Source organism: Lepisosteus oculatus, chromosome 2 (genome assembly GCF_040954835.1).
Source record: "Lepisosteus oculatus isolate fLepOcu1 chromosome 2, fLepOcu1.hap2, whole genome shotgun sequence".
Classification (NCBI taxonomy): Eukaryota; Metazoa; Chordata; class Actinopteri; order Semionotiformes; family Lepisosteidae; genus Lepisosteus; species Lepisosteus oculatus.
Genome location: NC_090697.1, coordinates 1,238,319 through 1,266,229, shown reverse-complemented (window position 1 = coordinate 1,266,229; position 27,911 = coordinate 1,238,319). Strand labels below are relative to the sequence as shown.

Genomic DNA, 27,911 nt, shown 5'->3' with positions numbered 1-27,911 from the left:
TTGTTCTGGTTTAGATATATTAAAACCCTGTTTATTATAATCCTGTCAATAAGAATTAACACGGATAAGGGTGAAATAATGCTGTACCTTACTCATACTGTCACTAAATTTCACACTAGGTTACAGTCAATTCATTGGTAATTAAATACATCTAAAAACATAGAGGTAAAAATAAATTATACAAAAGGATCTACCAGCTTCCAGTTTCCAGTTTCCTCCTGAGAAATCTTAGAAAACAAGCCGGGCTGATCCAGGATAGTAGTGGAACCTTTTAAGAAAGCCCGGTTTGTGTGCTCAGCGGGTGGAGTGGTGTCGGCGGACCAGTAGGCCAAACCAATACTCCAGTACAACAGCAGGGCCATGGACACTGAGGAGGAGGAGGAAGCTAAGGTCCCAACTGCCTGTTTGTTAACCACCCCGCAGCACTGCTTAGTAGAACAGGGGGTTAAGCCTTGAGTCCTGCCTACTAAAAGGTCTCTTATTTCAGTGGCTGAAGTAATGTGAACCACAGGATGGATAAAGCGGTTCTCCACCTATGTGTGAAGCATTTTGGGAATGTAAAGTGTTATAAGATCACTTTATTGTCCACATACAATTTCTTGCATTGGGAATTTGTCCTTTCGCATATCCCAACTTGCTCTCCATGAGACACACAGACAGGGAGAGAAGCTGGGGGTCAGAGCGCACGGTCAGCCATTTATACGGGGCCCCTGGAGCAGTTGGGGATAAGGGCCTTGCTCAGGGGCCCAGTGGAGTAGGATTCCTCTGCCGGCCACGGGATACGAACTGGCAACCTGCCAGCCACAGGTGCAGATCCTTAGCCACAGAGCCACCAGTAAAGGCCATTATTTTATTTAACATGGGCAGTAACCATGTCGCTCTTAAAGCTATACTATTCAAAGTAGTCCACTACTGAATAACTACTGAACCTGACCAGCTTATAGCCATCTAGTATTTCTGTTAACTGACTTGAAATGTGCAGAAAGGATTTCTGGTGCCGACAGTGTTTTTCAAACACTGGTGCATTTCAAATTGGATCACTCAATGAAAACAAAAGGGCTGTCAGATTCGTAAGAGTTTCCTTTTAGCAAATTAAAAATAATAATTTGTAATTATAAAACCCTACAAATTTTAAACAAGTCTACCACCTTAAGTAAAATAAGTTGAAAATACATGATGTATATACTGTACAATATACAATGTCAAAGTGGTCAATGTCAAAAGGACTGAACAAAAATGGTGCTCAGTCAGGCATGCTAAGCAACTATTACTGAGCCATTTGACATTCATTTCAAAAGTGAAAGAAAAGCAATGTTTATTTTCTGTCCACTGAACACAACGTTCTTGAGCTATTGTTCCTTAATAGAGAATTCAACTGTATCACAATAACTAGATTTTCTTAAAGGTTAATGAATCCTGTGATTCACAGGAAAAAAAATAATCCAACAGATGAATGTAATTACAAAAGTTATAAAACTAAATGAAAGGCAATAAAACCCACATAATTCAGGCCTGAACTGTTCTCAATACTTGAAGAACAACATAAAGCTACAGTATATTTGAATGGCTATAAGAAAAACGTGTTGACAAGACGGAAGCAACTATCTTGAGATCTACCTTTTTTTGTTCAAAAGAGACATAAAAAAACATCGTTTATAGTTAAGCACTGACCATTTCAAATCTCGAATAAGAACTTTATTACTTTATTTCAGTGCAGTTTCATAAAGCGCTTGCCTTTCCTTTTAGCAATATGATTGTTAAAATGAACTTTCTGCTTTCTTTAGGACAACAATTTCAAAGCATTTAGCTATTGTAGTCAGTTTATTTACCATCCGACTACAGAAAACTGATGAAGTGATGTACTTGTTTAGTTCTCAGCTGATCTCGCAGCAGAGTGAAGACAGGAAATGTTGTGCTCACCTTGCTGGTGTCTTTTTCTTCCACAGCAGAGACCAGCTCTCTTGCTGTGTCTTGAAGGGCTGATCCCGTCTGCTCTCTCTCTCCTCAGGTTCATTCGCATCACCTTCGGAGGCTGAAGTTACAAGAAAGCACTAGAATGATTAGACAAAATCCTAAAATTAAAGATAATATTGTCTTAGTTATAGCCGTTATAATTCCTTGCACCTACAGTATATGGGTACAGCACATTTCCCCAAAGTGCTTCACATGTAAAGGGAGAGGCACTGCATCTGTCGCTGAAGTATAGGACACCCTTGACTGCAGCCATCCACTCACCATGTAGAGTACCAGCAGCCCCACACACAGCAGATAAAGTCACTAAGTATAACAGTCATTATATTGAAGGAAATCGTCACTATGCATACAGTATGATTAGAGCAGGAAAGCACTAATGGGTTAATAAACAGTTAACACTGTACCAACAACCACATGCAACTGCAGTACTTTAAGGATTCACCACAACACCTGGTAGTTTCACAGGGAAGCCGAGTTCTGCATCACAATTATTTCTGCATCATAAAAGCAGCTGTGCTGTTGTCCGTAATACCGCGGTGCCTACCATGGTATACCAACTGACACCTCGCGCATTCCAGATCGCTGCATCCATAGATTGGCGTTAGTTCAAAACCAAAATGCTACAATATCTCACACAATAATACCCTGACATGTTCCAATAATCCCAGGTTTCAGGTACCTCATCGGAGAGTGCCACACCACCTCAAAGCCTACAGAAATAAAAGCAGTGATACAGTATCACTATAGGTTTGTACAGTAAACATTGTGGCTCCTGGAAAGGAAATCTAACAAGACAAGCACAGAAATCAAACTTTTAGGCAGTAAACGCTGTTCATATTGACAGACCGCAGCTCAGCTTCATGTCTCAAACAGTGATGTATCAAACAGGGAGTGTGTGAGACCAGTACTGTTGAGAGTGGAAGAGATCAAGGAAAAAGAAACTCTGCAAACTCGTGGCAAGTTCCTCTGTGAAAACTCTCTGACAGCTGACAATCAATAGATATCAATAGATAACTCAAGAATAACCCTGGTGGAAATACGAGAGTTAACATTCTTCAGTCACAGTAAAATGCACCTTATCATCTTTCTTTTTCCTTTGCAGGATTAAATCTTATACTGTGCCGGAACCCAGAAATTAGATATTTCCCCGGTCATATGTAAACCTTAAAATTTCCCATGTTAATAAAATTAAAAAGCCCCAATTTGAAGAAATTAAAAATACAGAAATTTTAAAAACATATTCTGAATGCTTAGAAACAATTATTTTGTTACCCAGCTTCAGTTTAATACTTTTCTACTGTAGTACAATTAAGGCTTTAAATTAGACCTGTGGCAATATGCTGAGATATTACATGACATCACACAGCCCATTTGCAATAACATGAGGTCAAAGTGGGGAGATTTAAAAAGTATTATGAGCTCAAAGTGGGGAGGAAAGGAACAAGTAAAGGTTCATTCCCTGCTGAAAAGAGAAGAAAAGAAATGCAACGTTTCAGCTGTGGAGCCTTCTTCGGGCCTCGACAACATCTGTAGCAGAATAGGAGGTGGTGAGAAAGCCTGGTCTTGGAACAGATCGCTGTGACGAGACAGCATGGCGGTTCAATGAGAGAGGGGGTTCAAGTAGCCCAGGGTGGAGGAGAAGGAATGACATCTAGACACACAGCAGTGCTGGGTCACAGCAGAAGCAGGCTAAAGAAGTTCAAGTAGGTGTCACACCTGAAGACGGCTCCACAGCCAAAACGTTGTTTCTTTTCTTCTCTTTTTAGCATGGAATAAACCCTGACTTGTTCCTTTGCAGCCTGCGCATGCTGACGCAGCTCCCCACTTGATCTACTAAAAAAAGTGTCACCAACAGCCCACAGAACACCATCCAACGTCATGAGAAATTCCTGCATTCAGATCTGCATTCCACTTGTGCTGCCCTTCAACTCCAAAACCCTTTCAATGGCCGATTTTATAGGACGACCACTCAACCAACCGGAACCATTTTTCAGTCCCATCAGCCATCTTGCACGGCTGACTACCCAAGCTTCGCCATCCGCACCAGCCTGTACCACCTGTATTCGGCACTCATAAACGTGACCCCTGTAGCCAGTTCAGCATCATCCAGAGAGCATCATGCGTACCCAGCAACCTCACCTATCGCGTGCCCTGCTATTTTTATTGGTGAAGACTGGCTGAATGTTTCAGGGAATACATCAGAGCAGACATCAAAGAGCTCTCCAAGCCAATAAGTCGCCATCTCATCCCTCACTGCCATGATAACAAAACCTCCTGCATCCTGTCACAGGGTTTCCCCAACTCTTATTCCCAAGATCATCCTTGAACTTGGATCGCACCTTCTTCCATCCCTCAAGCTCCACATTCATGTACACACTAAGCTTTTCTCACTTCATTCACTTGAACACTTTCTCACCTTTTATGCTCTGTCTTTTGTTCTCACTTGCTTTACATCCCTGTGCCGCTTCTCTCTCCCCAAAAAAGGTCAACAGCCCAGCAGTGTTTCTCTTGATACTTCTGTAGCACGGAATGTATAGCTACTTATTCCTATAACAGCTATAAATGAGTTTAATGTACATTAAACATGACAAACATATCATTGGTTCATTACTATGGGGTCTACGAGATAAGGTACCCGTTAATAAGATTTTAAATCGTATTGCTAGGTTAATAATGCACATACTAGCAAGAAAGATTTATGTTGGACAGAACTTTGCATTTCTATACGAAAGTGCTTGCTTCCATGCCATCATATAGATAGAGCATTCAAAAGTTAATCAAAGAAGACAACCATGCAAGTTCATGCTTCAGATTTCTTTCCTATCTGTATTCAAAAACTGTTGCTAGCTGTTGCAAGGAACACCAGCACATTTACTGTGTGTATACAGGCTCAGCTATAAGGTCCAGACAGTGTAGTGCTATAGCCCAGTACATTAATACACCCCCTTGTTATAAACTCTGGATTATGGAAAAACAATATCCCCACAGCTTGATACCTAATATTTCTTTCTTCTTGCACAAAACAAGTACTGTTCGTGATAAATATCAAGATGGATTCTCCTTCTGTCAGGGGGCTAGAAAGTGAAATATCAGTTTAATTATATTATAAAGATAACATTTTTCATGAATTTAATATTTTTTGACACAGAGCTTGTTGGTTCTCCCACAAGGGACTAAAACAGGAAGCAGCATGACTACAAACACAAAACAAAACTACTTTTTTGCCAAAATAGTACTTTGATAGCAATAAGGTGTCCAAATGATATATTTTGTAACTACTGGCTGTATTGCAATGTTAAGTACCTTCAGGATTAAAATCTTTAGGGGCATCATTTTAAAACAACCACAGAAATAAAATAATGAACTCAGGAAATGCAGAAGGTAGTAATTCGCTTGGCAAACACGGCAAACATACATAACTCCTGCAGCCTTGATGTTCAAAGTATCTACTTTCTGTATGGTTGTCTGGGAACTACTCCTACAGGGATAAAGTGAAATGACTTGTTTTCTATTTGATATAGCAACTAGTTTCACTGGATGCCAGTTTTCTGAAGCACTGCCAATATTTATTGTAGCATTTTGTCTCTCTTGAGCAATTACGTAGGCTACAACAATATAACTACTGCATCGGTTCCAAAATCATCACATCTGCTTTAACTTACTCCCATCAGTAACTAGTGCAATTATGAGTAAAACTATGCACCATTAAAACCTGCACCTTTTTAAAGTCAACTCAATTAGCAAACATGAACCACATGGCCAGTGGTCAGATTAATGAGGACACCTGGTAAAAAGGGAAATCTAGACTTAAAAATGGTGCATGCAATATTTTATTATGCATCTTAAAGGGAAATGTAATGTTACATATATTTTATTGGCACTGTTACTCAGATTCTGCTATCAAACTAGTACTGGTGTTAATAGTAACACCAGATCTGCAATTTCCCTCACGGGATCAATAAAGTATCTATCTACCTAACAGACAAACTTGAACTTGGATAGTTTGGTCATTGCTCTAGACATCATTCAGATGCAGGAAAATCCATAAGCTGGTTGGCTGAGTAACAGGGAAACTGTAGAGAAGGAGAACATAGAAAGTGAATTTCTATAACTTCACAGTGGGAGGAAATCATTTCATACAGTAATACACTGATTTTTCAGAATAGGTATCAATGATTATCCTTTAGAAGTGAAGGGTGTTCTGGAAGGATAATGAACAATTGAAATATGCACATATTTCAATCCCACATGATATGGCTGCATAACCTGAAAAAGCAAAGGCTGTCATTGAGAAGCGATCCCTATTTTCTCCAGTGCAGGGTAGAAATGTTCCTGCTTGGAAAATGGACAATCAGGACTATACTATGCCTTTTTAAAAAACAGTTTCTACCACGATAGAGAACAAAAGCACAAAACCAGTGACTGCGGTTATGTTTGAATACTCTGGTTAAGAATCAGGCCTGATTTAGGCCAGCCCTGCCTAACATAAATCTGACTGACTTTGGCCCTTCATCGGAGTGAAGCTGTCAGCATACAGGTTCTAGAGTCACATCTTGCCATGATCAAACTTCCGAAAAAAGTTTCTGATGTCCATCTCTATGGTAAGGGTAACAAAGCCATTTCTAAGGCTGTGTGGCTGAACCACAGTCCCTATAAAGAACATGAGTGCTCATCTCAAGTTTGCCAAAAGGCACCTGGGTGATCCTCAAGAGATCTGGAACAGTGGTCTGTGGACATGGAGTCAAAAGTGAAACACTGCATTCCACAGTAGGAACATTATGAGGAGGAAGTCTCATGGTCTGGGCATGCTTTGCTGCATCAAGACCTGGACAACTTAAAGGGGCCACGAATTGGCTGTGTGCCTGTGTGTCTCATGGAGAGCAAGCTGGGGTATGCGAAAAGACAAATTTCTTACACAAGACTTATTATCTTAACTGTGCTCTGGATCAGAGAATTCTGCAGGACAATATCAGGCCATTCTTCCGTGAGCTGAAGCTGAAGCACAGCTGGGTCCGAAACACACAAGCAAGTCTACATCGCAATGGCTGAAGAACTAGAAATGTAGAGGTTTGGAATGGCACAAAATCCTGACCCAAATTTCATGCCTGGACCTAGAATGAGCAGTTCGTGCTCGAAAACCCACAAATTTCATTGAGTTGAAGCAGTTTTGTATGGAACTGTGGGCCAAAATGTCTAAACAGCACTAAGAGAGACTGATCAATAACTACAGGAAATATCTGGCTGCAGTTATTGCTGCTAACAGAGGTGTGACCATTTATTGAGTTTACTTTTTCACATGGCATTGGGTGTTGTATGACTAATAAATAAATGAAGTATCTAAATTGTGTGTTGTTGGTTCTGTCAGGGTCCCTTTTATTTAATATTTTTGGTTGTAGATCTGATAACTTTCAGACAGGGGCAAATACTTTTTCAAGTCACTGGTAATTATGTTCTTTAACCATAAACACTATATACCATAGTACATTATGAACTGGCTATTGATTATTTGCTACTTGGATGAACATATCTGTATCTGTGGAGATGATTACAAAAGGATTTACAGTCCTGCTGACAACTAAGGTCTCTTTGCGTTGCGAGTCGAGGCTCATTGTGACAATGATAATATAGCTCTAATATTAGCAATGCATAACTATCATATTCAATTTTATTTTAAGGAAATGGAATGGAAATTGTTATTGCATCAAATTATTTTGATGTTTTTTTGCTGCCATAAATCTTGCTTGTTCTTTTGGTATTTCAAAGCTGTGCTGACATTTAAGAAGCATCTAGCATTTTGGCTAATTGGAATGCCCTTAGCTGTTGAATTTAAACTTCCAATGCCTAGAGTCAATATTTACCTACTAAACAGGGTGATCATATCTAGTACAATTCAAAGGTCCTCTGACCTTTCATAACAGACCAATACATTTAAAATGGTATTTAAAAAAACACTGCTGTCAAACACATAGTGAATTTAAATCTTAACGACAGCATGTGAAGAGCAGCCCTTTAAAATGAGCTTCATGTTGTCAAACTACATCTCTCAATAGATACACATTAATAAATTACCAGTTATCACCAGTTTAAAATTGCTGCTTGCTTTCCTGAGCAATATTTAAAGCACAAAACCTTTCAATTGCAAAAGCAAGAAAAGAACAAGAAAATGCTTTTATCTTTTAATCTTAACCTTTTAAGCTTTTGTGGATCACAGACATTCCTCTCACTGATTGACACAAATAAAACAATAAAAATATAACTGACTTTATAGTCAATTGTACAAACTTACCTGGATTTTTCTTCCTCTTGAATAAAGATCTGACCATGTGGACCACATCATAGTGTTTGCCATAGCGTCTAGACTTCATCTCATCAAACCATTCCCCTGTCATGATCTTCAGCTGTCTTGGGTCAAAGATGGACGACCTTAACTGCCTGCCACACAAGAGCAAGAAGGATATGAGCCCAATGAGGCTTCTTGACATTTAGCTGAGAAGATCAAAGAATGAGTAAGACCTTTAGCACTTAAGGTAAGCCAGCATTATCTGCTGCCTTTTCGGCCTTCACATAATTTAAATAGTACAACCAGATGCAGTTTTTGGTCTTTGTAAAAAAAAAAAGTCTCTCTTTTCTAGCTTTAGTTTCGAGAACTGATCTAATAAGAGGGCCTTTCCAGTCCTCTCAGTTATAAAATGTTGCTACAACCAAGTCTGTAAGCATTTAACCGATCATCAGAAAAATCAATATACTATAGTAACAGCAACTAAGCTGATTCTACCAGAGAACTGCAATGCAGCAGATTGGATGGGACATGTTGTGTAGATCTGCCTTAGATCTAATCCACACGATACAATTTCACTTAGGACTATAACCTCACCCAAGCAGTCTTAGGCAATATGTAAACACATGAAAAATGCAAGTTCACATCTCAGCATACAAATTGATTTTACACAGTGCATATAGATCTTAGCAACAGCTATCTAACAAAATCTCTTATTTTGGACTATTAGGCCATTTACAGTAGGTTAGTCTGGACTTAGTAAAAATATCATAAATTGAAAGTTCAAGGGGGTTGTAATGATCAGGAGTCAAGAATCTTTAACAAGAATTATAAGACTATCTTCTATGGGTCATATAGCTAAAATGTTAGGAACTGACTCCCTGACAAGGTTGCTTGAGATTGTGGATGTTGGTATTTTTCTCACAGATAAACTTTGAATAAGCCAGTCAGGTGTTGCTACTCATGATGGGACCTTTTCAGATGAGCCCAGGGTGACGTTACTTGTCAGTGTGAATGATTCCAGTTTAGGTTGATATTTGCAAGGTCACAGCTCAGAAGAAGACATTTTGCGAGACTAGACTTGAGGAGAGATCAAAAATCTTCAGGAAAATTTTGTGACGGTCACAGAACGAAATTCCGAGTTATTTTGGAATGTCCCCAGGTGTTTAACGACCCAAATGTAGTTTTCCACACCTGAACCTTGTTTTGTTTACTTCAGCTTGACCTGTCTCCTAGAATAAAACAAGTATTTATTCTACATGTAGGCACATTCAGCATTTGATTTTTTTACTTTACATCTGTCCTTCATACATTCATGTGCTACACTGAAACGGAAATAAGACGCAAGGTTTTACTACAAAGCTATTGTGCAGTTTGTGAACCCAATAATTACTGTAGTGCCCATTACTTACATAATGCCCTTGTTGAAATGGAAGCCCTTCTTTTATTTAATGACCAAAAGGGCTCATATTTATGAATTCAATGTTTTCTGAAATGCAATGGTGCATGAAGTAGAAAAAGATTAAAATCAATTCCCTATAGATTGTGAAACACTTGATTGCTCTAGGTTAGAGTGATGCTTTTCTGATGTACTGTATAGAGCTGTCTCTTGCCTCTTACCTGTTTCTGTGTAATGTAACATTCACAAACGTAGTAATTCCAAATACATACAGTACTTGCAATGATACAAGGTTGCATGGTTTTTGTTTTAATGGTGCTGGTACTCAAGGAATTTAGATATAAGCTCTCCATTACTTAGCCATTTGAAGTCCTGTTTTTGCCCGATGTTCTCTTCAGGACTCTTCTCCTTGATCATCGCTCCTTCAGATATTTTTGGCGTTTCTGCACTTTCCATCATAGCTCAGATGCTTCTGAATCTCTCTGTGCAGCCATGCCTGCTGGCACCTGGCCCGTTCAGACGCAGACCACGTCGTCTGTGCGACAGCCTTTGCCACGAAACGGCCTCCAGTGCAGAGGAACATGCAGCCTTCCTCTGTGCACCGTGTCGTCACCTTCGCTGGGTTCACAGATTCCCAGTCTTTACCTTCACATGGCATACTGTAGCAATTGCATTGGTTTATTTTGGAAACTGCACTGTTTTTTGCTAAAAGACTACCTGCTCTGTGAGTGAAGCCAGCCACCTTATCTCTTGGGAGACAGCACAGGCTTTTAAACATTTTAAAGTTCCACATCCAAGTCTATCACTCCTCAGCGCTAAGCAAGTGTCAGTGGAAGCACATCTTGTAGCTTTCTTAGAGATGTGAAAATTGGAAGAGAAATATGTCCAGAAAAGCGCTATATAAATGTAAGCAATTATTATTAAATTTCAGTCCAGTTTGAACTACAGTAGGTCTATCATAGCCAGCTTTGACCAAATCAGAAACACACAGACCAGAACAGTAGACTATTCCAGATATCTATCAATAATTCAGAATTTCTTGGGAAGATCAGGGTCCAGTGATCCCAGGAGAGGCAATGTGTGGTGGCACACAATGCAACACTAGCATCCTGAACTGCGGCCAGACCATGTCTGCTTTTGCTGCACTAGCAGGCCAAAATTGGAGTCATCATCCTGGGCACTCACGGACAACTGAGATGGAGCTAGGTACCAAAACTTAACCACCTCTAGAAAATTCCCAAAATAGGTAAGAAATGTATCCATTAGCACAAAGGACTAAGAACTAGCTTCATATGATATTGCCTGTGAGGGATCAAATATAATGTGTAGAAAATGTAATTGGATTATTTAATGTTGAGGATTTTGGGGTGGCTGAATTTACTATATTTCCCTAAGTTACTAAGTTTGCTTCTTATAGATTTCATTGACTTCTATCGAAAAATATATCAACCGTGATCATTACTTAAATAGATTATTAATAACCACTTGATTTCAAGTCCCACAACACTTGAAAAGCCTGTCCCAAAGGTTATCAAAGCAATACAGTATGTGCATTTTATGTTCCACATCACTTTCAAGGAAAAAAGTTGGGATTAAACTTGAATACAACTCAATTTCCCCTTATCAGCAACATGCCAAAAGTGTTTTAGGGGTTACTGACGTATTTTCTGAAAAAAAAAAAGTAAAATATGGTGCTACTATTATCACAGTATAAAAAGTGAGCCCAGGGTTATATTTCTGGTCAAAGTCATTTTCTCACTTTAGGAAATCTCCACATTCACGTTTTCTAGTATTGTCTAAGGCAACTGGGCAAAGGCTCTGGTTAGCAAAGATGAAAAAGAGTTTAAGACGAAATGTCAATATAAAATAAGACACCTTGTTTAAAGTGGAGTGATATGATACTAATAAGACACCCGAAGAAGACTCCACAGCTGAAACGTGGTTCTTTTCTTCTCTTTTCAGCATGGAATAAACCTTTACTTGTTCCTAATAAGACTCCTGATGAGGCAGATAGCACATTTTAGATAACTAGAGTCTTTGTATTTTATTTCTTCAAGACCAGCAATCAGAAATTCAACACTGGTCACGAAGAGCTCATGTGAATGATATGACAGCTGTCATCAACTTAGTTTAGAAAACGAGTGGGCAGCTTCAAAAGCTTTCTCTCCTCTCCTGAGCCTTCTATTCTGAGTGAATGACAGCGAGCACATGGCCAGCTCCAGAGCTCATTACGGAGATACGCCAGTCTGACTTACATGGCTGCACACTTATTGACTTGGATGAATGAAAACTATTATATATTCATTGGAGAAGCCGACTTCAAATGTAATAAACCTAAATGTGCACTTGTTTGATGCACAGGCAGAAATAATTAGCATGTGTTTTAATCAGTGAAACACTGGCTTTGCATAAAGCTTCAAAAAGCAAAGACCTCAGGAGCAGCAAGAAGAAGAAATTTCTATCACTTACTGTAGGAAAGGGCACTCCAAAATCATTTCATTATTGAAGGCTGGGCGCATTTTATAGGATCAACTTGCAAAAAACTTCAATGTATTACAGCCCTTATTTAATCCTACTGTATGTTTTGCACCTTCAAAACACTTAAGGTGAATTCACCATCTCTTTATGGCACAAAATAAAGTGTAAAAATAATTTACAGAGACAATATAATTGCCGAAATGCACTTACGATCCAAATGATTTATGTTCAAGGCTTTTAATTGTGTCTTTAGAATAAATTAAATTGTATTTCAGCTGCTGATTGTTTCACAACATTAAAAGCAGAAAATGGTTTAAATTTATTATATTTTCACTGAAGTGTAATTTTTCAGCGTCCTTAAATATCTGGAAGTTGCAATTGATTTCCAAATGTATTTAATGGTTTTGAAAACCAAGAGAATGATTTGGTTTAATATCAAAATGTTTTCTTTTATTCAAAGATGCTTACCTCAAGAATAAAAGTGGTCTGAAAAGCAATTTACCATGCAGTGCTGGACATGTATTGTAAGAGCAGTACTGAATCCTTGAATTGCGCTGATAGAATACAGATGTATATACTACAGCATAATACAACGTCCATGTTTCACTAGAAAACATTAAATATTTTACCTGATCAGAATTTAATTTTAAAAGATTTCCTGACTGAATTCAAGCCCTGACAACTTGGAACATAAACAGAATATACCCCCTTAACCAACAGAAAGAAAAGCCTTTTTCTCCACAGCCAGGAGATCCAGGATATCTTCAAGACCAGGGATAGTTATTTTTGATTGAAAGTAAAGGTTACCTACTTTATGCATAGGTTACCTAAAATGGACACCCCTGGCTCAGGAACCCATCAAGCCATTAGAAATGCTCATGTTCTGGCCATCCAGAACCCAGTTAAGACCAGGACAGAAAAGGTAATCAAGCAAGAGTTCAGTTCAGGAAGGCTGAGGCTCAACCTACTATACACTGGCAGCTGACAGGAAGGAGACACCAAGAAACATGGCTGAAAGTTAGAACTGGTTAAAGCAACTGATTTATACAGATTTGTTTTTGGCTTTTTTTCTAGCATTTATCTGCAACATTTTCTCATGAAAATGTTATCCCTTTCTGTATTTGTCTACATGTACCTCTCCCTCCAACTTGAGCTCCTGATGACAGACCATCGCTCCTGCAGGACTCAGGAGTGATGGTCAACTAGTGTAGGCCTTCTGTTACCGAAAACAATCAATAACAAACGCATATATTACAAAATTATTTTGTAAGTCTACGTATGCAAAAGCAAAGTAACTCAAAATTTTAATTTAATTTTATACATTTTTTTTATTATCCTAGTTATCAGGGTCAGTCACATAGGCTGTTAAGCAAAACACTGGCCACCCCCGCCGAGTTACAGGATTCTAACACACCACATACTCTGTTATGGCAACAACATTAGTATCATCCCTGCTTTTTTACCATCACTTTCTCAGAAAGGTTTGAAAAGTTTTTTTGGTGTAGAAGACCTCCCCCCACTGTAGCATGGGACCTTTTCTGAAAACAATCCCAACTTTGATTTCAGAAATTCCAATACACCTCCTAGCTTTTCTTAAAGATAGATTCTTTAACAAAAACAATACGAAAATATGACAACCCATCCTCCCATGAGCACACAAACCACTCAACATTCAACGGCTGATAGAAGAATTCAGCAGCACAATCCAACCAGCAGTCTTACAGCCGGTGAAATGATTTACACAGGTCAGTCTTGAGCCCTGCAGCACCTTCACCACTGAGCCAATGACACCCCAGGTCCTTATTACCTGGCACCAGAAATGAAGCTGCTCCTTCCTGAAGGGGCTGTATTACTGCAAAACATGCGAGAGAAATGGAGAAAAGCAAACATTGCTTAACTCAACTCCTATACAGTACGTATCACTTAGGCTTTTTGACATTTGTATAGCTGCTACTCCTTTGCTTTTCACCTACTCACAGTTCTTGCTTTGTCCTACTTTGCTCCTCCTTAATGATAATACTGAAATTGTCCTTGGTCATCATTTAAGACTAGATGCTGGGCTGCTGGCATCTTAAAATGTCATTAAGAGGGGCCGGGCTAATCCTAAAATACACTATACCTTTTACATATTCTACGGCCAGAAGTCTAGCCTATATACAGTATGGAACACAGAATTCTGTATTTATTCTAACTATGAAAGACCACAGCTAGACTGAACCAGGCTCCTGCAGTATATCTCTTTTAAGCTGCCTGACGTTTATTTTGTACACTGGGGGGAACACACAGTGTATGTCTTCGGAGATGAATAACAGAAAGCCACATTATCACCTTGTCAGAGAAATCGCGAAACCATGGCAGTTGTTCTTGATGGGAGTAGTACTCAGGGACAGGAAAATTGTGCAGTACCTTAACGTACAGTAGGACCCATCCAACAAAAGAGTGACGAAACCGAACCAGGAGGCCCCTACGATGACCCAAGGGTGTTGCACTGGCAGAGGTGACTGTAGACAACGCTTGGATTGAGAGGCTCTATGACCTGTATCAATACTCTAGTGAGCTGCTGACTGGCTGGGTTTCTTATGATTAATTCTATTTGTGATGCTACAGTATATTTTTATACTGCTGAAAGCATGGATAGTGTTCCTTTTTCTTCAAAGTTTTAAGGATGTACGTACATCTGATAAAACAGACGCTTTACCTGAAACTCTAATGTCTTAAAATTAGTAACGTGCATCCTTCCACAAGGGCATTAGGTTTTAACTTAAAACACAGATTACACTTTTTTTAATTCATAACCATTTGAGCTGTTGTATTACTGGAGCAATCAAGCGAAGTATGTTGCTCACAGGTACAGCAGCTATCCCTCCTGAGATTTGAAACCATAACCTTCAGTCTAATCAGTAGTCCATACTGCTGCCTCTTTAAAATACAAATGTTGAATTTTTTTATCACCGATTTGCTGCGTCTTTAAGACAATGTCAGAATTCCGTGTTCTGTAGGTTTTTGCAGGTATCTGAAAAGGACCAATACCGCTTCTGAAATCCAGCTTATACTCGGGTTGCGACACCATTTTGTGTAAAAAAAGTGGACTTAGATCGAGTTTAGTCTCCCTTTTCTTATCCAAGACTTTTTAAAATTCTAATCGCGCCTTGAAATGAATACACGCTCATGATTCATTAATGTAGGTTAAAGGTTCCATATCAGCAAGTATACAGTGTAGTGTTTCAAAGACATGCTTATGTGGATCTGATAGGAATCCCTGGCAGTCATGCATGATCACATTGAAATTACTTCACACCAGCTACGAAGCGCTGTGAGCAGAGTAAAATCATACATTCCCAAGAACATTCTAAAGCCAGAAGTGAACCAGCCATTTCATTGTTAACCATAAATAATGCAAAAATATTTTGAGCCAGAAGTTTAGGCTCATTATCAATACCCAAGATATTATATAGCATACACTATATACTGCATATGAACAGCTTTCAACTTTTATGAAAAGGTATAAATAATGGGACAAACTTAAACAGAATTTCCAGGTATAAATAAAGATCCTCAACATTTATAAAAAAATACAATTTTAAAAAATGTATCAAGCATGAACACTATTTTTGTTTGATTTTACCCTTTTAATATGTAAAGAATAAATGCAGTTAACGTAATCCTTCGATCATGTGGTAGTTTCACAAACCCTGTACACTTTGGGATGTCTTCTAGACAGACTGTGTTGGTTCTGCAAAGCCCCTTCAAAGAAGAAATACTCACTGGCAAGCATTTCAATCATCATGGGGAAAACAGAGTAACTGACCACAAATCATAGGGAAAATATTCAGGTTTATTAAAGATTTTTACAAATATACCAACCAGACATAACTCATTCAATACATGTTGTAATAAGGAAGTACAGAGCAGAGTTTTGCTTTGAAAAGACATGAAGATGTGCACATTTTAACAGCAATATAACTTTATAGCCATTTTTTTAAGTGACTCTCCAAAGATACTACATTCAAGTTAAAAAGAATATAAATCAAATTAAAGCGTTTTCATTCCGAGCCTGTAATGCCCTATGATATGCAAACGAACATTAACCACTGCAGGACTGGAATGGTCTTGCATGGAGCCTCATAAAAATAGATCCGTCATAAAAATTAAAAAGATCTCATGAAACAATTACTGTAGAATCAAATGCATCTTAGTTGCTTTAGTTTGAAGGTTGCATTTCATAATCGAACGACAAATTAATCGACATGTACCGTAGGGGCCTCCGTAAATGAATTAAACATGAATGTGTACCACAGGTACTGCTCAGAGGTATAATGAAATTAAACATCAGGAAGGTTGAAGTTGCAAGAGAAGTGGTGATGCATAAATCAGAAGTCTTTGGGGATAAAAACCATCACAAGCTTGTTTTCCCCTTAGCCTGAAATTGCAATCTTAAGAAATAACCATTTAGCTGCATTTTGAAATGGAGTTCCTTGGCACTTTGAGAACTATTTATTATTTATCGCATGTCAGCAAAACATGCTCGGTACCTCTCAGAACATAGTCTATAGTTTATACAGTTAAATATACTTATAAAGACATTCCTGGTAAACAAAATTATATCTAAACCTTTAAAATAATTAAAATAAATTACTGGAATTACATCAACTAAACCTTTTCACAGCTACTATTAATATGTGACGCAGTAAACAACATTGTAAGAGGCTGACGCAGGTGACAATGGAGGCGTCCAAGAATCTAGACACAATGGGTAATACAGTACCTAACTAGAGTCAACATTTCCACTGCCTAGAGCTTCAATTCAAAGGATGTTTACTTAGTTCTGTTAAGGTGAGAAACACTGATCAAAAGAGCCATCTGGTTTACCTTATTTAATTAAGTTTTGAGTAAATAATTGAGACTGTCAAAAAGAAAGTGGAGATATTTAAGTTAAAGTTTAGGATGCTTATTCTGTTTCATATACAAACACGGAGTCGAAATGAACTAGATTAATTAAGCAGGTTGATACTGCAGCAGGGAGTGGTCACGTACAGCACTTGTATTTTAGTTACACTTTGACTCAGCACTGAGTCAATTCACCAGCAGCAGATTCCATTGTTACCAGAGCTGTTATCACATCAAAATAATAGCATTTTCCCTTCTTTATAAAGAAGGGCTAAAGGAACAAGTAATAGGTTTATTCCACGCTGAAAAGAGAAGAAAGGAAACAACATTTCAAATGTGGAGCCTTCTCCACACCCGATATTATATTTTTAGCTAAGATACAAATACCTGATATCACATGAGCAAACAATAAAATGAGTGCAGAGGCTGCCGAGAAAGCTCCAATAAGCAAAGGAGTGTGCCATTTGCACCTCCCAACAGACCGGGATGTCTAATAGAATATAGTGTAATTCACAGTCCACAACCAAAATCTAGAACCAGGCAGGAACTCCAAGGAGAGATGAAACACCTGAAGCAGCAGACAGGAAACAGGGAAAGACCAGGAGCTAAAAACATCAAAAGAAGAACAAGAAAAAAAACACAAGGACTGAACTGACCTACAGGAGGAAGAAGGGCAAAGAGCCAATCACAAAGAACAAGGTTAGAAAACAAATGGCATTCATTAAGAAGTATAAGCAAATCATGAAAAAATGGCACTGTACAGATATAGGAAACAAAGTTAATTTATAAAACAACAGTGCCAGACTACCCACGAATACAAGGAGCCAGCAGACTGCAAGTCTCTTTTCAAAAAAGAGAAATAGATTTATTACCTCAAGCCAAAATATACACTGACAAGCCTCAAGTTCCTTAACATCATAATGAGTCAAAACTAGAAGTTGGTTCCAAAACCAGAACCAGAGATCAAATGGTCATTAAAATGAGTCCTGCAAAAAAGTTACCCGAGTCAGCTTTGTGTCTTATCAGTGTGAATCCGTTTCAGGTCTTCCAGAACTAAAAACCTTGGAATAAAACAAGAAAAAGAACTGTCACAATATCTTTCACACTACCTTATCTTAAACTCCCAAGTCTACAACAGAATTTCTGAAGCAAAAAGGATTAAACTGCTCAACTTGTCATCTGCATGATTGTATAATGCATTGCTCTGAATCCACATGACATGTTAAGAGAGACTCAATTTTTTGCATGTAAATCCACTGAAAAACTGTAATATTATATGCGGAAAGTAAATTAAGTCATTTTTGCCATGCTATATATTCATAATACTTGGCAGCATTTAAATTGTACAAAATTAAATTTTACACACTGCCTAAAATCCATTTAAATAACATCATAAGCCATTAAAGTTAGGAGGGACCAATACACTCCACATCAACCAAATCGGTTGAACTCAACTAATGCAAGACACTTTCAGGGTCATTAGAGCCTCACAAAAGTACTGGAACATACCTCAATGCTTCTGATATCTTTATTGCTGAAATACTGTGAACCTCCAGAATAACCCTTGCAGTTATTAACACCAAACATGTGGCCTTTAATTATGTTTGGCTTTTTTTTTTTAAATGTAAACAAGGACTTCCACTCCTTTCTGACAAATTAAGCTCCTTTTGCATAGTTTGCAAGCGCAATTTTAAATTCTCACATTAAAGCCATGAAATACTTGTCTAGATTGACATGCAGTTTACAAATGTGTCAAAGATCGAGTGATGCAAAAAACTGTCATTAATACCCACAGTCACAAAAAGAAACAGCCGTGTTGAAACACACCAGTGAAATGTTACTGTAACAGCCACTGAGCCTTGAAGACGGATCGGGACTGGACACGTGATCCCGGAAGGGCACTGTGAGCCTGTGCGCAAGACATCCTGCTGCGCGAGACTTGGGATTCTGGGGGCTTCGCCATTTTTTTTTTTTTTAAGTTGTTTGTTGTTTAACTTGTTGTTGCTGTTCCTGTTCTGTGTTTTTGGTCATTCCTTTTATGTCTTTATATTGGAACATATGTGCAAATCAGCATCTCATTGCACTTGTGCAGATGACAAACTGAGCTGAACTGGATGAGGGGAGCTGCAGCCAGCAGGAGGTCTAGGTGGTGGTACAGGCAGGTTGAAAAGCTCCTTGTGGAAGAGAACCCCCCTGTCAGTGGAACACCACCAACCCCAGAGCCTCTGTAGATTAGAGGGTACAGGGAATGTCTGAGTGATCCCCTCTTAGCGTGCTTCTGGCAGGCCAGTGTAGAGCTCACCGCCTTTCCTGTAGCCATTAAGCTGCTTCTCTTTTATTTTTGACTGCTTGATTGTATGGGCATCCTTGGACTGTGTTACTATTCCCATCCTCCAACACTGGATGCCTGGATGCAGAGGTTTTATTGCATTATTAACACGCTAATTAATGTTATCCATTCATGATAATAGCCATTTTCACTAAGGCACCTGTGTTGACCCATGGGTGACATTCACCACATGATTTCCGTTTCCAACAACGGAGAGGAAAGGTCTCATTTATTTGCTGTTTGCCTCTTTACCATTGGGTTTCAGACGTGCCTTGCAGTAAAGCTGCTGAAAGCAAGCTTATTCTTCCGACATGTCCATTCAACCAGCTGTCTCCTGTTGACTGTTTCAGGTAAACTGGGAAGCAGTCCTAGGACTTGAGTGATTAGAACTGCAGTGTTGGAGGTCTGCAGGGACCACTTTCAAACTAGAGTATTCAGCACAAGACATCAACATACTGTAGGGTGATGTTCTAGTTTACGAGCTCTCTAAAGTGGGCATTTTTGCAGTCCTCTGTTTATTGACTTCACACCATTGTGGCATTTCCACCACTGCATTGCCTGTTCTCTTTCACTGGAGAAGCTGGTACATTTGTTGGTCACACCTCTATATCAGCGACAGGAATGGAGAAAAGCATCAGCCTAACTGCGCTTGGATTCCTTCTTGGGAGACAGGGTCTGCGAGTTTATACACCTTGAGAGCGGTGCCAATGGTGAACCTTTCCGTTTTTTTATAGTCTGGCATTGATCAATAGGGGAATCAATCATGAGATTGACAGTCTCATTATGCGTCTTTCCATCTAGAGATGTGCATTTGAGTGAGAAGTGACTCGAAGGACTAGGTTACATCACATTCTGCTACCTAGTTCTATCTACAAATATGTTACTTTGCATTGCTGCATACTGTATGTCTCTCACGTATAAGTAAAAAAAAAAATACTTCTACTTGGAATATGCAAAGAGGGAATACTACATTTGTATCTGCACAAGGAAATGATTAAATTTAAACATAAGCATACAGTATGTAGACTGTTTTTTAACCATTTCACCCGTTATTAGATGGTTCTTAAAACACATGCATGTTCTTGGTACCAAAACAACCAATACTAGGAAGTGTAAGATTCTCCTAACAGCTCAAACTATGTTTGTGAAAATGTTTCATATGGTATTTGTGACCTCAAAATAACTATTTAGATTGGCTATGTTTCGTCAATCAGGAATCCCAAAAATAATGCCACCAGAGAGCCAAACGCATTACTGGGGACCAGTTCAGGATGGGCACAGGCTGTATGATTGATTTCTTTCAATGTGCTGGCACAGTGCATTACCCCCAAAGGAAACACACTGCTCCATGTTAAGTTGATAGCTTATTACATACAGTAGTTCAGGTGGGTATCTGCGTCAGCATGTATAGGCTGCAAAGGAACAAGTAACAGGTGTATTCCTCCTGAAAAGAGAAGAAAGAAAACACAACGTTTCGGCTGGGGAGCCTCCTGAGGGTGAAGAATTCATTTCAAAATTAATTTCTGTTCATCAGCACGCTGTCCAACCACACTGCTGTGTTCATGTGGATTTCACCATGAAACACATTCTACAACTCATCTTCGAACAATGTCAATTACAATTTAATCCCATTAAAATATCAGATTACTAGACAGATAGATAATACTTTATTCATCCTGAAGGGAAATTGATGTACTACATTGCATCTAATGGAAAAGCCAACTAAAATGTCGGCTAAATGTTTTTCTTTCCTAATAAACTTTCTTATTGTTCCACAAGGCTGCCCTTCATTTTCCCTCAGTGGCCAAATGCGTGAATCCAGTCTTGGTTGATCTTATTAAAGATAACTCTCTAGGTAATTTCCAGAACCACCAGTCAAATCACAGATTACAGGCTGGTGCTTTTTCCTGTTCAGATCTACACTCTGCAATGTGTGCTCACAGTTTTCAGGGGCTGCATTCTTCTCACCCTCTATATAGAAACCGAACAGAAGCTGACAAAGTCTGGGCCTCCGAGCCTCGATCCACACTTTCACTGAAGTCCTCATATACAGTAAACCACTGCTGATCAACAGGGATCTGGTTTGTTTCTTCAAAAAGAGTTCAGAATAATTGCTTTCTAAATTCCCTGGCCATCAGTCACTTCTGTTTACACAACTTACTTAACCCCTCAGAGACATTTTTAAGTGAACTGATTCCCCAAAGGAGCAAGAAGCACTTTTTCATGTGATAATGGGATACAGCTCTGTTTTGGGTGGTATGTGGGTAATGAGAATAAGGTTTGGGAGAAGCATAATTGTCATTTAAAGCTAATTTCTATTTGTACTATTTTTAACCCCCACATAAAAATTTAATAAAAAATTCCTAGGGCTTTCACGAAACAAGCTTGTGTATCGCCCTCTATTGTGATTTTAGATGTAGTGTTGCAGTCTGTACTCTGGCACATTACTATGGCAGGAGGGAAGGAAACACCTGGAGCAGGAGAGAACCGATTTTTACCGCCTCAAAAAATAAACCCTGAAGACAGGGGTAAACCGACATAATTAAACCAGTTTCCATATTGCAGAGACTACATTTAACAAAAATAAAGATTTGAGGATTTGGTCAGCACTTTATCATAACTAAGTGCATGTCTGTGAAAGCACTGAGCCCCAAGGCTCACCTGTCTCCTCGTATAAAAATGCATCACCACCTGATGCGGCACATCACCAGCGTTGTGATCAAAATTTTATATAGGGTCAAAAAACTCACCTTTGAATACATTTGCCACTTACCTTAACCACTGAAAGAAAAGTACTTTACAACAACCTTTGGCTACCCCTCCACACACTCAAGAAGGAAACAGTACAAATTCTACTTTGTATGATTGAATTGTTGTCTTCTTAAACAACTGTACGAATATAAAATGTATCAGCTGCAAAGGTACTGTTAGTTACTGCCTTAGCCTTATGAATCCACTTAAAAATATGTCCTTATGTATTAAAGGGCGTACCACTACATTTGAAGATGTTCCTTATGTCCGTCAATTGTAATTATTCCTGAAATTCAAGAAGTCCAGTGACTCAAGGCCATTATAGCGCATGAGGCACAGTACCAAACGCCAACAGTAACTTTATTAATCTGTTTGCTTTGGTTCTCAGACTAGGTGAGGTCATTTTTCAATTATTTCCAAGTTATGACTCCATTCTATTGCACTAACATTTATATTTTTTCCCCATGTATGACTACTGCTGTAAAAGATTTATCCCCTTAACATGATCATCACTTGCAATTATCAGATTAGTAAGCAATTAAGCTATACCACATCTGAGATAACTTCATTTGAATGAGACACAAGAGTGAAAAGACTCTCCATGCAACTAAAGGTGCAGATGTCTTGGGGTAAGATGCATTACACTGGCATTATTTGTGAAATACAGATTTTATGAAAGAAAGATGAGATTAAGAAAACCCTCAGTGAATAATTTCCATGAGACAATTATTCTTATTCGCCCTCTGGCCAAACTGTCTTATCTCCAGTAAATTGGAATTCAGCTCCCACATCAATGAACTGCCAAACGTCTCTTATACTCTCAGAGATGGAAAATAAAACTTAAATTTTGTTATTTCTTTGGTTATGGACATGTTTCTTTTTTCCTCTGTTGGCATGTTTTTACATTATAGACATTGTATTAAAAGCTCTCATGAGAATATCTTGCATTAAATTGATAATATGGTAAACTATTGGTCACTCAAAGCATACTATACAAAATATGATCAAAGCTGCTGATTAGCAATATAAAAACCATGAAGAACATTATGAACCTGCTTTCAGAATGCATGTACAGTAGCTCTACTGAACAATTCGTTATTTTTGCCTTGACACAGATAACAGGGTCAATGCAACTTTTAAGAGCAGACCTTCAAAAGAGTAGCTTGAGGCTCTTTCAGTATTAAAAGAGACTGATTAAGAAAAGGCCCATGTGTAATTTGTGTGCCTTATATAACTTTCTCAAGAAGGAAAAACCCAATGGCCCTCCATTCTGCACGAGCTAATTAATCTCCTTGCATGCTTATAACCCAGGGCTATCCAGCACATGAAAGAGGTTGTAAGGAAAGAGGCAGCCTGATCATTTTATAAAATAGACTAATTACTGTGTATCTTATTTGGTACATTGCACTTAGTTCAGTATAATAAAACTTCATGTATCTAAAAAGAGAATATATCATTGCAATAGATATTCACACAAAATAAAGCACTGAGGATAACTGTCCCATGTTTGTAATGGCAGGATCACTGCTTTTTAAAATTACTGATAAAACATAAAATACAGCATTTAATGACTAACTGCATTATTTCTGAACTCTTTTCTAGGTTATTGATTAAAAGCATCCAAGTCGCTACAAATTATGGGAAAATCAATATCGATTAGCTGCATTGCACTTCTAAAACACACATCCATGGATAGATGCCGTCGTCAGCCTCAGTGACTGTACTGTGTCCACTGTTTCACTAGACGGCCAAGCACAGTCGAGGAGCTCTGAACAGCCAGATTAAATAATATTCACGAAGTTTTATTTTACAGAATTTATTCAAGGCATCAAGAGTTATCTACCCATTTCCTTTGATATTCAACATGAAGACAACTTTGCTTTTTAAAAACAACAATGAAAATGCCATACATATTCCCCAGGCTGACAGCAACTTGTGATCTAGACAAATTACCACAATGTCTAACTGTTACTCTGCTGGTAGAAGTATGACAGTAAAGTTAATGCTCAGTTTGGCAGTGGGAGTTTATGACTGCTAACCACCACCTGTCAGAAAGGGCGAACTACAATAATTAATCTAGATCTGTGGATGCAATTGTACCTTTTCACAAGCAAGAAAGGCAGTAGAGAGCTTATTCTTCTTTACTGAAAGAGAGTTTTGGCTGTTTTATGTACAGTACAGTGGATGTAACAGGTCAATGGTGTGATGTTGTGATATACTAAACACTGACATGATCAAGGAACAGAGAAACAGTTATCTGAATTTGTTCCCAAAAATATCATCCATTTTTAATGGTTATCTTTAATTCTGCCCTATGACATCCCGAGTCCGTTTACAACTAACAGCTTCTGTTTAATATTTACCATTTGTGCTAGTGATCTCAGTAAAGGTTAATCACAAGAGATTCCTCCAGGCTCAGCAAGAGTGAATAAGGTGTGGAGGCAAGTACTGCAGCCCAGGCGTCCATACACGCCGAGCGCGAGAACTTGTGACCTTGCATTTTATTCATCTTCCTTTTGTTTGATTTATTTTCATGTTAACAGAAACGCCACTTGTATCTTTCGTCAGATAACGTCTATATTTAGAACCCTTCTTTCACGCTATAGATTGTTTGCTCGGCAATTCCTCTTAATGATTTTTTTAAGTCACAGGAAAAATGTATTATTGTTCTATCTTTTCTGTTAAATACTCTCATTAGTTTGAAACCTTAAAACAGTTTTGTAGATTGCCCTTTTATGTTACAATATCAAATGCAAGGAAATTTCCTTTGCAGATAAAGCATGCATCTTAATTTCTTAATAGTGGTTCATCGCTTCTGTTTGGTCATGGGGACGTCATTCACGGAATTTTTATTATAATAATTATAATTGCTTACACTTATATAGCGCTTTTCTGGACACTCCACTCAAAGCGCTTTACAGGTAATGGGGACTCCCCTCCAACACCACCAGTGTGCAGCCCCACCTGGATGATGCGACGGCAGCCATAGTGCGCCAGAACACTCACCACACACCAGGTATCAGTGGGGAGGAGAGCAGAGTGATGAAGCCAATTCATAGATGGGGATTATTAGGAGGCCATGATTGGTAAGGGCCAATGGGAAATTTGGCCAGGACGCAGGGGTTACACCCCTACTCTTTTCGAGAAACACCCTGGGATTTTTAATGACCACAGAGAGTCAGGACCTCAGTTTTACGTCTCATCCGAAGGATGGCGCCTGTTTACAGTATGGTGTCCCCGTCACTATACTGGGACATTAGGACCCACATGGACTGCAGGGTGAGGGTCCCGTGCTGGCCCCACTAACACTTTTTCCAGCAGCAACCTTAGTTTTTCCCATACAGGTACTGACCAGGCTCACACCTGCTTAGCTTCAGTGGGCTGCCAGTTTGAGTTGCAGGGTGATATGGCTGCTAACTTTTTGATCATGAAAGGCGAACTTCACCTTTGTGAATCCTCTTGGCTAATATGGTGACAAAATTTATACACTCATCTGACTCATCAGCCCACCTACTACCGGAAAAAATATTGAAGCACTGATGTGTGATAATTATTGACAGATAAACCACATTCTAGGGCAAAGACACACCACAGGGTCTCATCTACAGGTCTTACAGAGAGACACAGTATGGGGAGGATGAGAGCAAACAAACACCAAATGTGTATTACATTTTCTGTGTAATCATTTGTTCATCGTGACCGGGGGTAAAATGTCAATTTTTGTGCATTACAGAAACTAACACTAACAAGGGTAAAAAAATGTTCAATTAATTTTTCTCCCCACAGAAAAATCTCTATCACATCACAATGTACTTCAGAGCACAGCTTGACAAATTGCTTTCCTTCCACGCTGCCTTGTAAACCGCTTTGATAAGTATGAATAGGTGGATTGAACAGAACAACTGTCAAAGAAAACACAGAAAAACAATCATTTAAGCAGAAAGAATAACAAAACTGCACAGAACGTAGATACCAGGATGTGCACCAAGGCCAAGACAAAGCTCTTCACCTCAAGATAAAATGTAGGTCCTGTAAAGGGTTGAGTTGCATTTCTTTCCCAATATAACACAATACTACAATTTCACTGCATGACCCAGCATGTTGAACTGAGGCTAAATTCACATTAAAAGATCACATTAAACACCTTTGTGGTTTACAAACAGACTAAATACATCAAAACACTGCAGTATAATTAGCATTTAAGCATACATTTTATCACTCAGATTTTCATATGTAATTTCAAGTCAAGGGGAAGCTTATTACCCTATAGGTGAAAGTATAGAAAATCATAGAAGAGGCATTTTAATCTAAAGGGACTATTTCTGATTGATAAACTGGATCAGTCAATGTAGGTATTAGTGAGACACTAGTTAAGCACTGACAGGAAACTGACAGGAAAAAGTAAGTGTAGTCAATACTTGAAATTAAAATAACCTCAGATAAAGAACATTATGACTGATCTCCAAGCCAAAGTACAAAAGTAAGCCAAAGCTAAACTAACTGTTAAAATTGTATATTCTGAATGGAGGAAGCACCATAGATTTGATATATTCAGTGCTTTGCTCAAGTATTCAGATCCCTCCTATGGACTCCAACGTTGCAAAATTAAAAAATTATACATAGACTTTAAAAATATATATATATTTTATATTCAAAACCAGGATGCTCAAACTGACAACTTCTAAGAGTTTGATGAATAACAGAAAATGCCAGAAAAAACTAAAGAGAAATAACTGAAATGCTGGTTGCATACTATATGCATTCAGACGTGGGAACTCAATACTCAGTGGAAGTGCTTCTGGCAGCAATTACAGCTGCGAGTCTCTACCAACTTTACATACTGGCTTTGAGCACAAATTGCACTCTCTGCAAATTTGCTCAATCTCTCTCACATTGCTTGGGGATCACTTAGGGGCAACAGTTTTCAAGGGGAATTTTCCGTGAGATTCAAGTCAGTATACTCAAGGACATTCCCTTTCTGATTCTTAGGCCACTCAAGTGATCTTTGGATCATTCTCCCTCTGAAAGATTAATTTTTCCCAGTTTTAGGTCTGAAACAGGTTTTCCTCCAAAATTTACCTGTACTGTACTTTTCACAGTGTTCCCATTAGTCTTGATACAGGGAAGCTGTACTATAATATATGTTCTGCCACCACCAGTGCAATGTGGTAGTGATGTTTCACCGAGTGGTGCATTACAGTACTGTATGTTGTGTTTGCGTCAAAAGCAGTGCTTTGCATTTAAATCAAAAGTTACAATTTCATCACTTCTGACCATAAAGCCTTTTGCCATGTTTGCAGTGTGACTTAGGTGCTTTGTTGCAAAAGCAATGCAGGATTTTTAATGGGGTATTTTAAAATTCATACAAGCCCCCTTTGCAGAGTAATCTGGATATATTCCATTTCGACTACTGACCTCTGTGACTCTTTCCAAGCCACTGTTGGCCTTACAGCAGCATCCCCAGCCAGCTCCCTCCTCACCTGGTGGCTGTTTGGAGCGACAGCCTGATCTAGGGGGTATCTGTGGGTCTTCCACTTCCTCACGATCAAGCAGAGATTAAGGGACTCTGAAATGGATTCACCCTTGTCCTGATCTGGGCCTTTATACAACTTTGCTCCCAAGTTGTTCTGAAAGTTCCTTCATGGTTGAATCTTTTCTTGATATTCACTACCAGACTGATTGACATTACAGAACTAGGTGTATTTATCCCAGAATCATATGAACCATTTACTGTATTCAGACAAAGGCCATTTAACTAATTGTGTGGCTCCTTTAGGTAATTTAGCGCACCTACAATAAATTACTTTAGGCTTGCC

At 38.7% G+C, this 27,911-nt stretch overlaps 1 protein-coding gene across 2 annotated transcripts in view; it reads right to left on the bottom strand.

The window, feature by feature from the left end:
* LOC102682150 (synaptotagmin-like protein 2) overlaps nt 1-27,911 on the bottom strand; it is a 156,602-nt gene that overhangs the window by 75,254 nt on the left and 53,437 nt on the right. For both annotated transcript variants that reach the window (XM_015359851.2, XM_015359859.2), the window contains exons 3-4: nt 8,261-8,406; nt 1,921-2,032 (exon numbers count right to left, since the gene is read on the bottom strand). In XM_015359851.2, the coding sequence (XP_015215337.2) occupies nt 1,921-2,032; nt 8,261-8,406 (258 nt within the window). The remainder of the gene's footprint in view (nt 1-1,920; nt 2,033-8,260; nt 8,407-27,911) is intronic.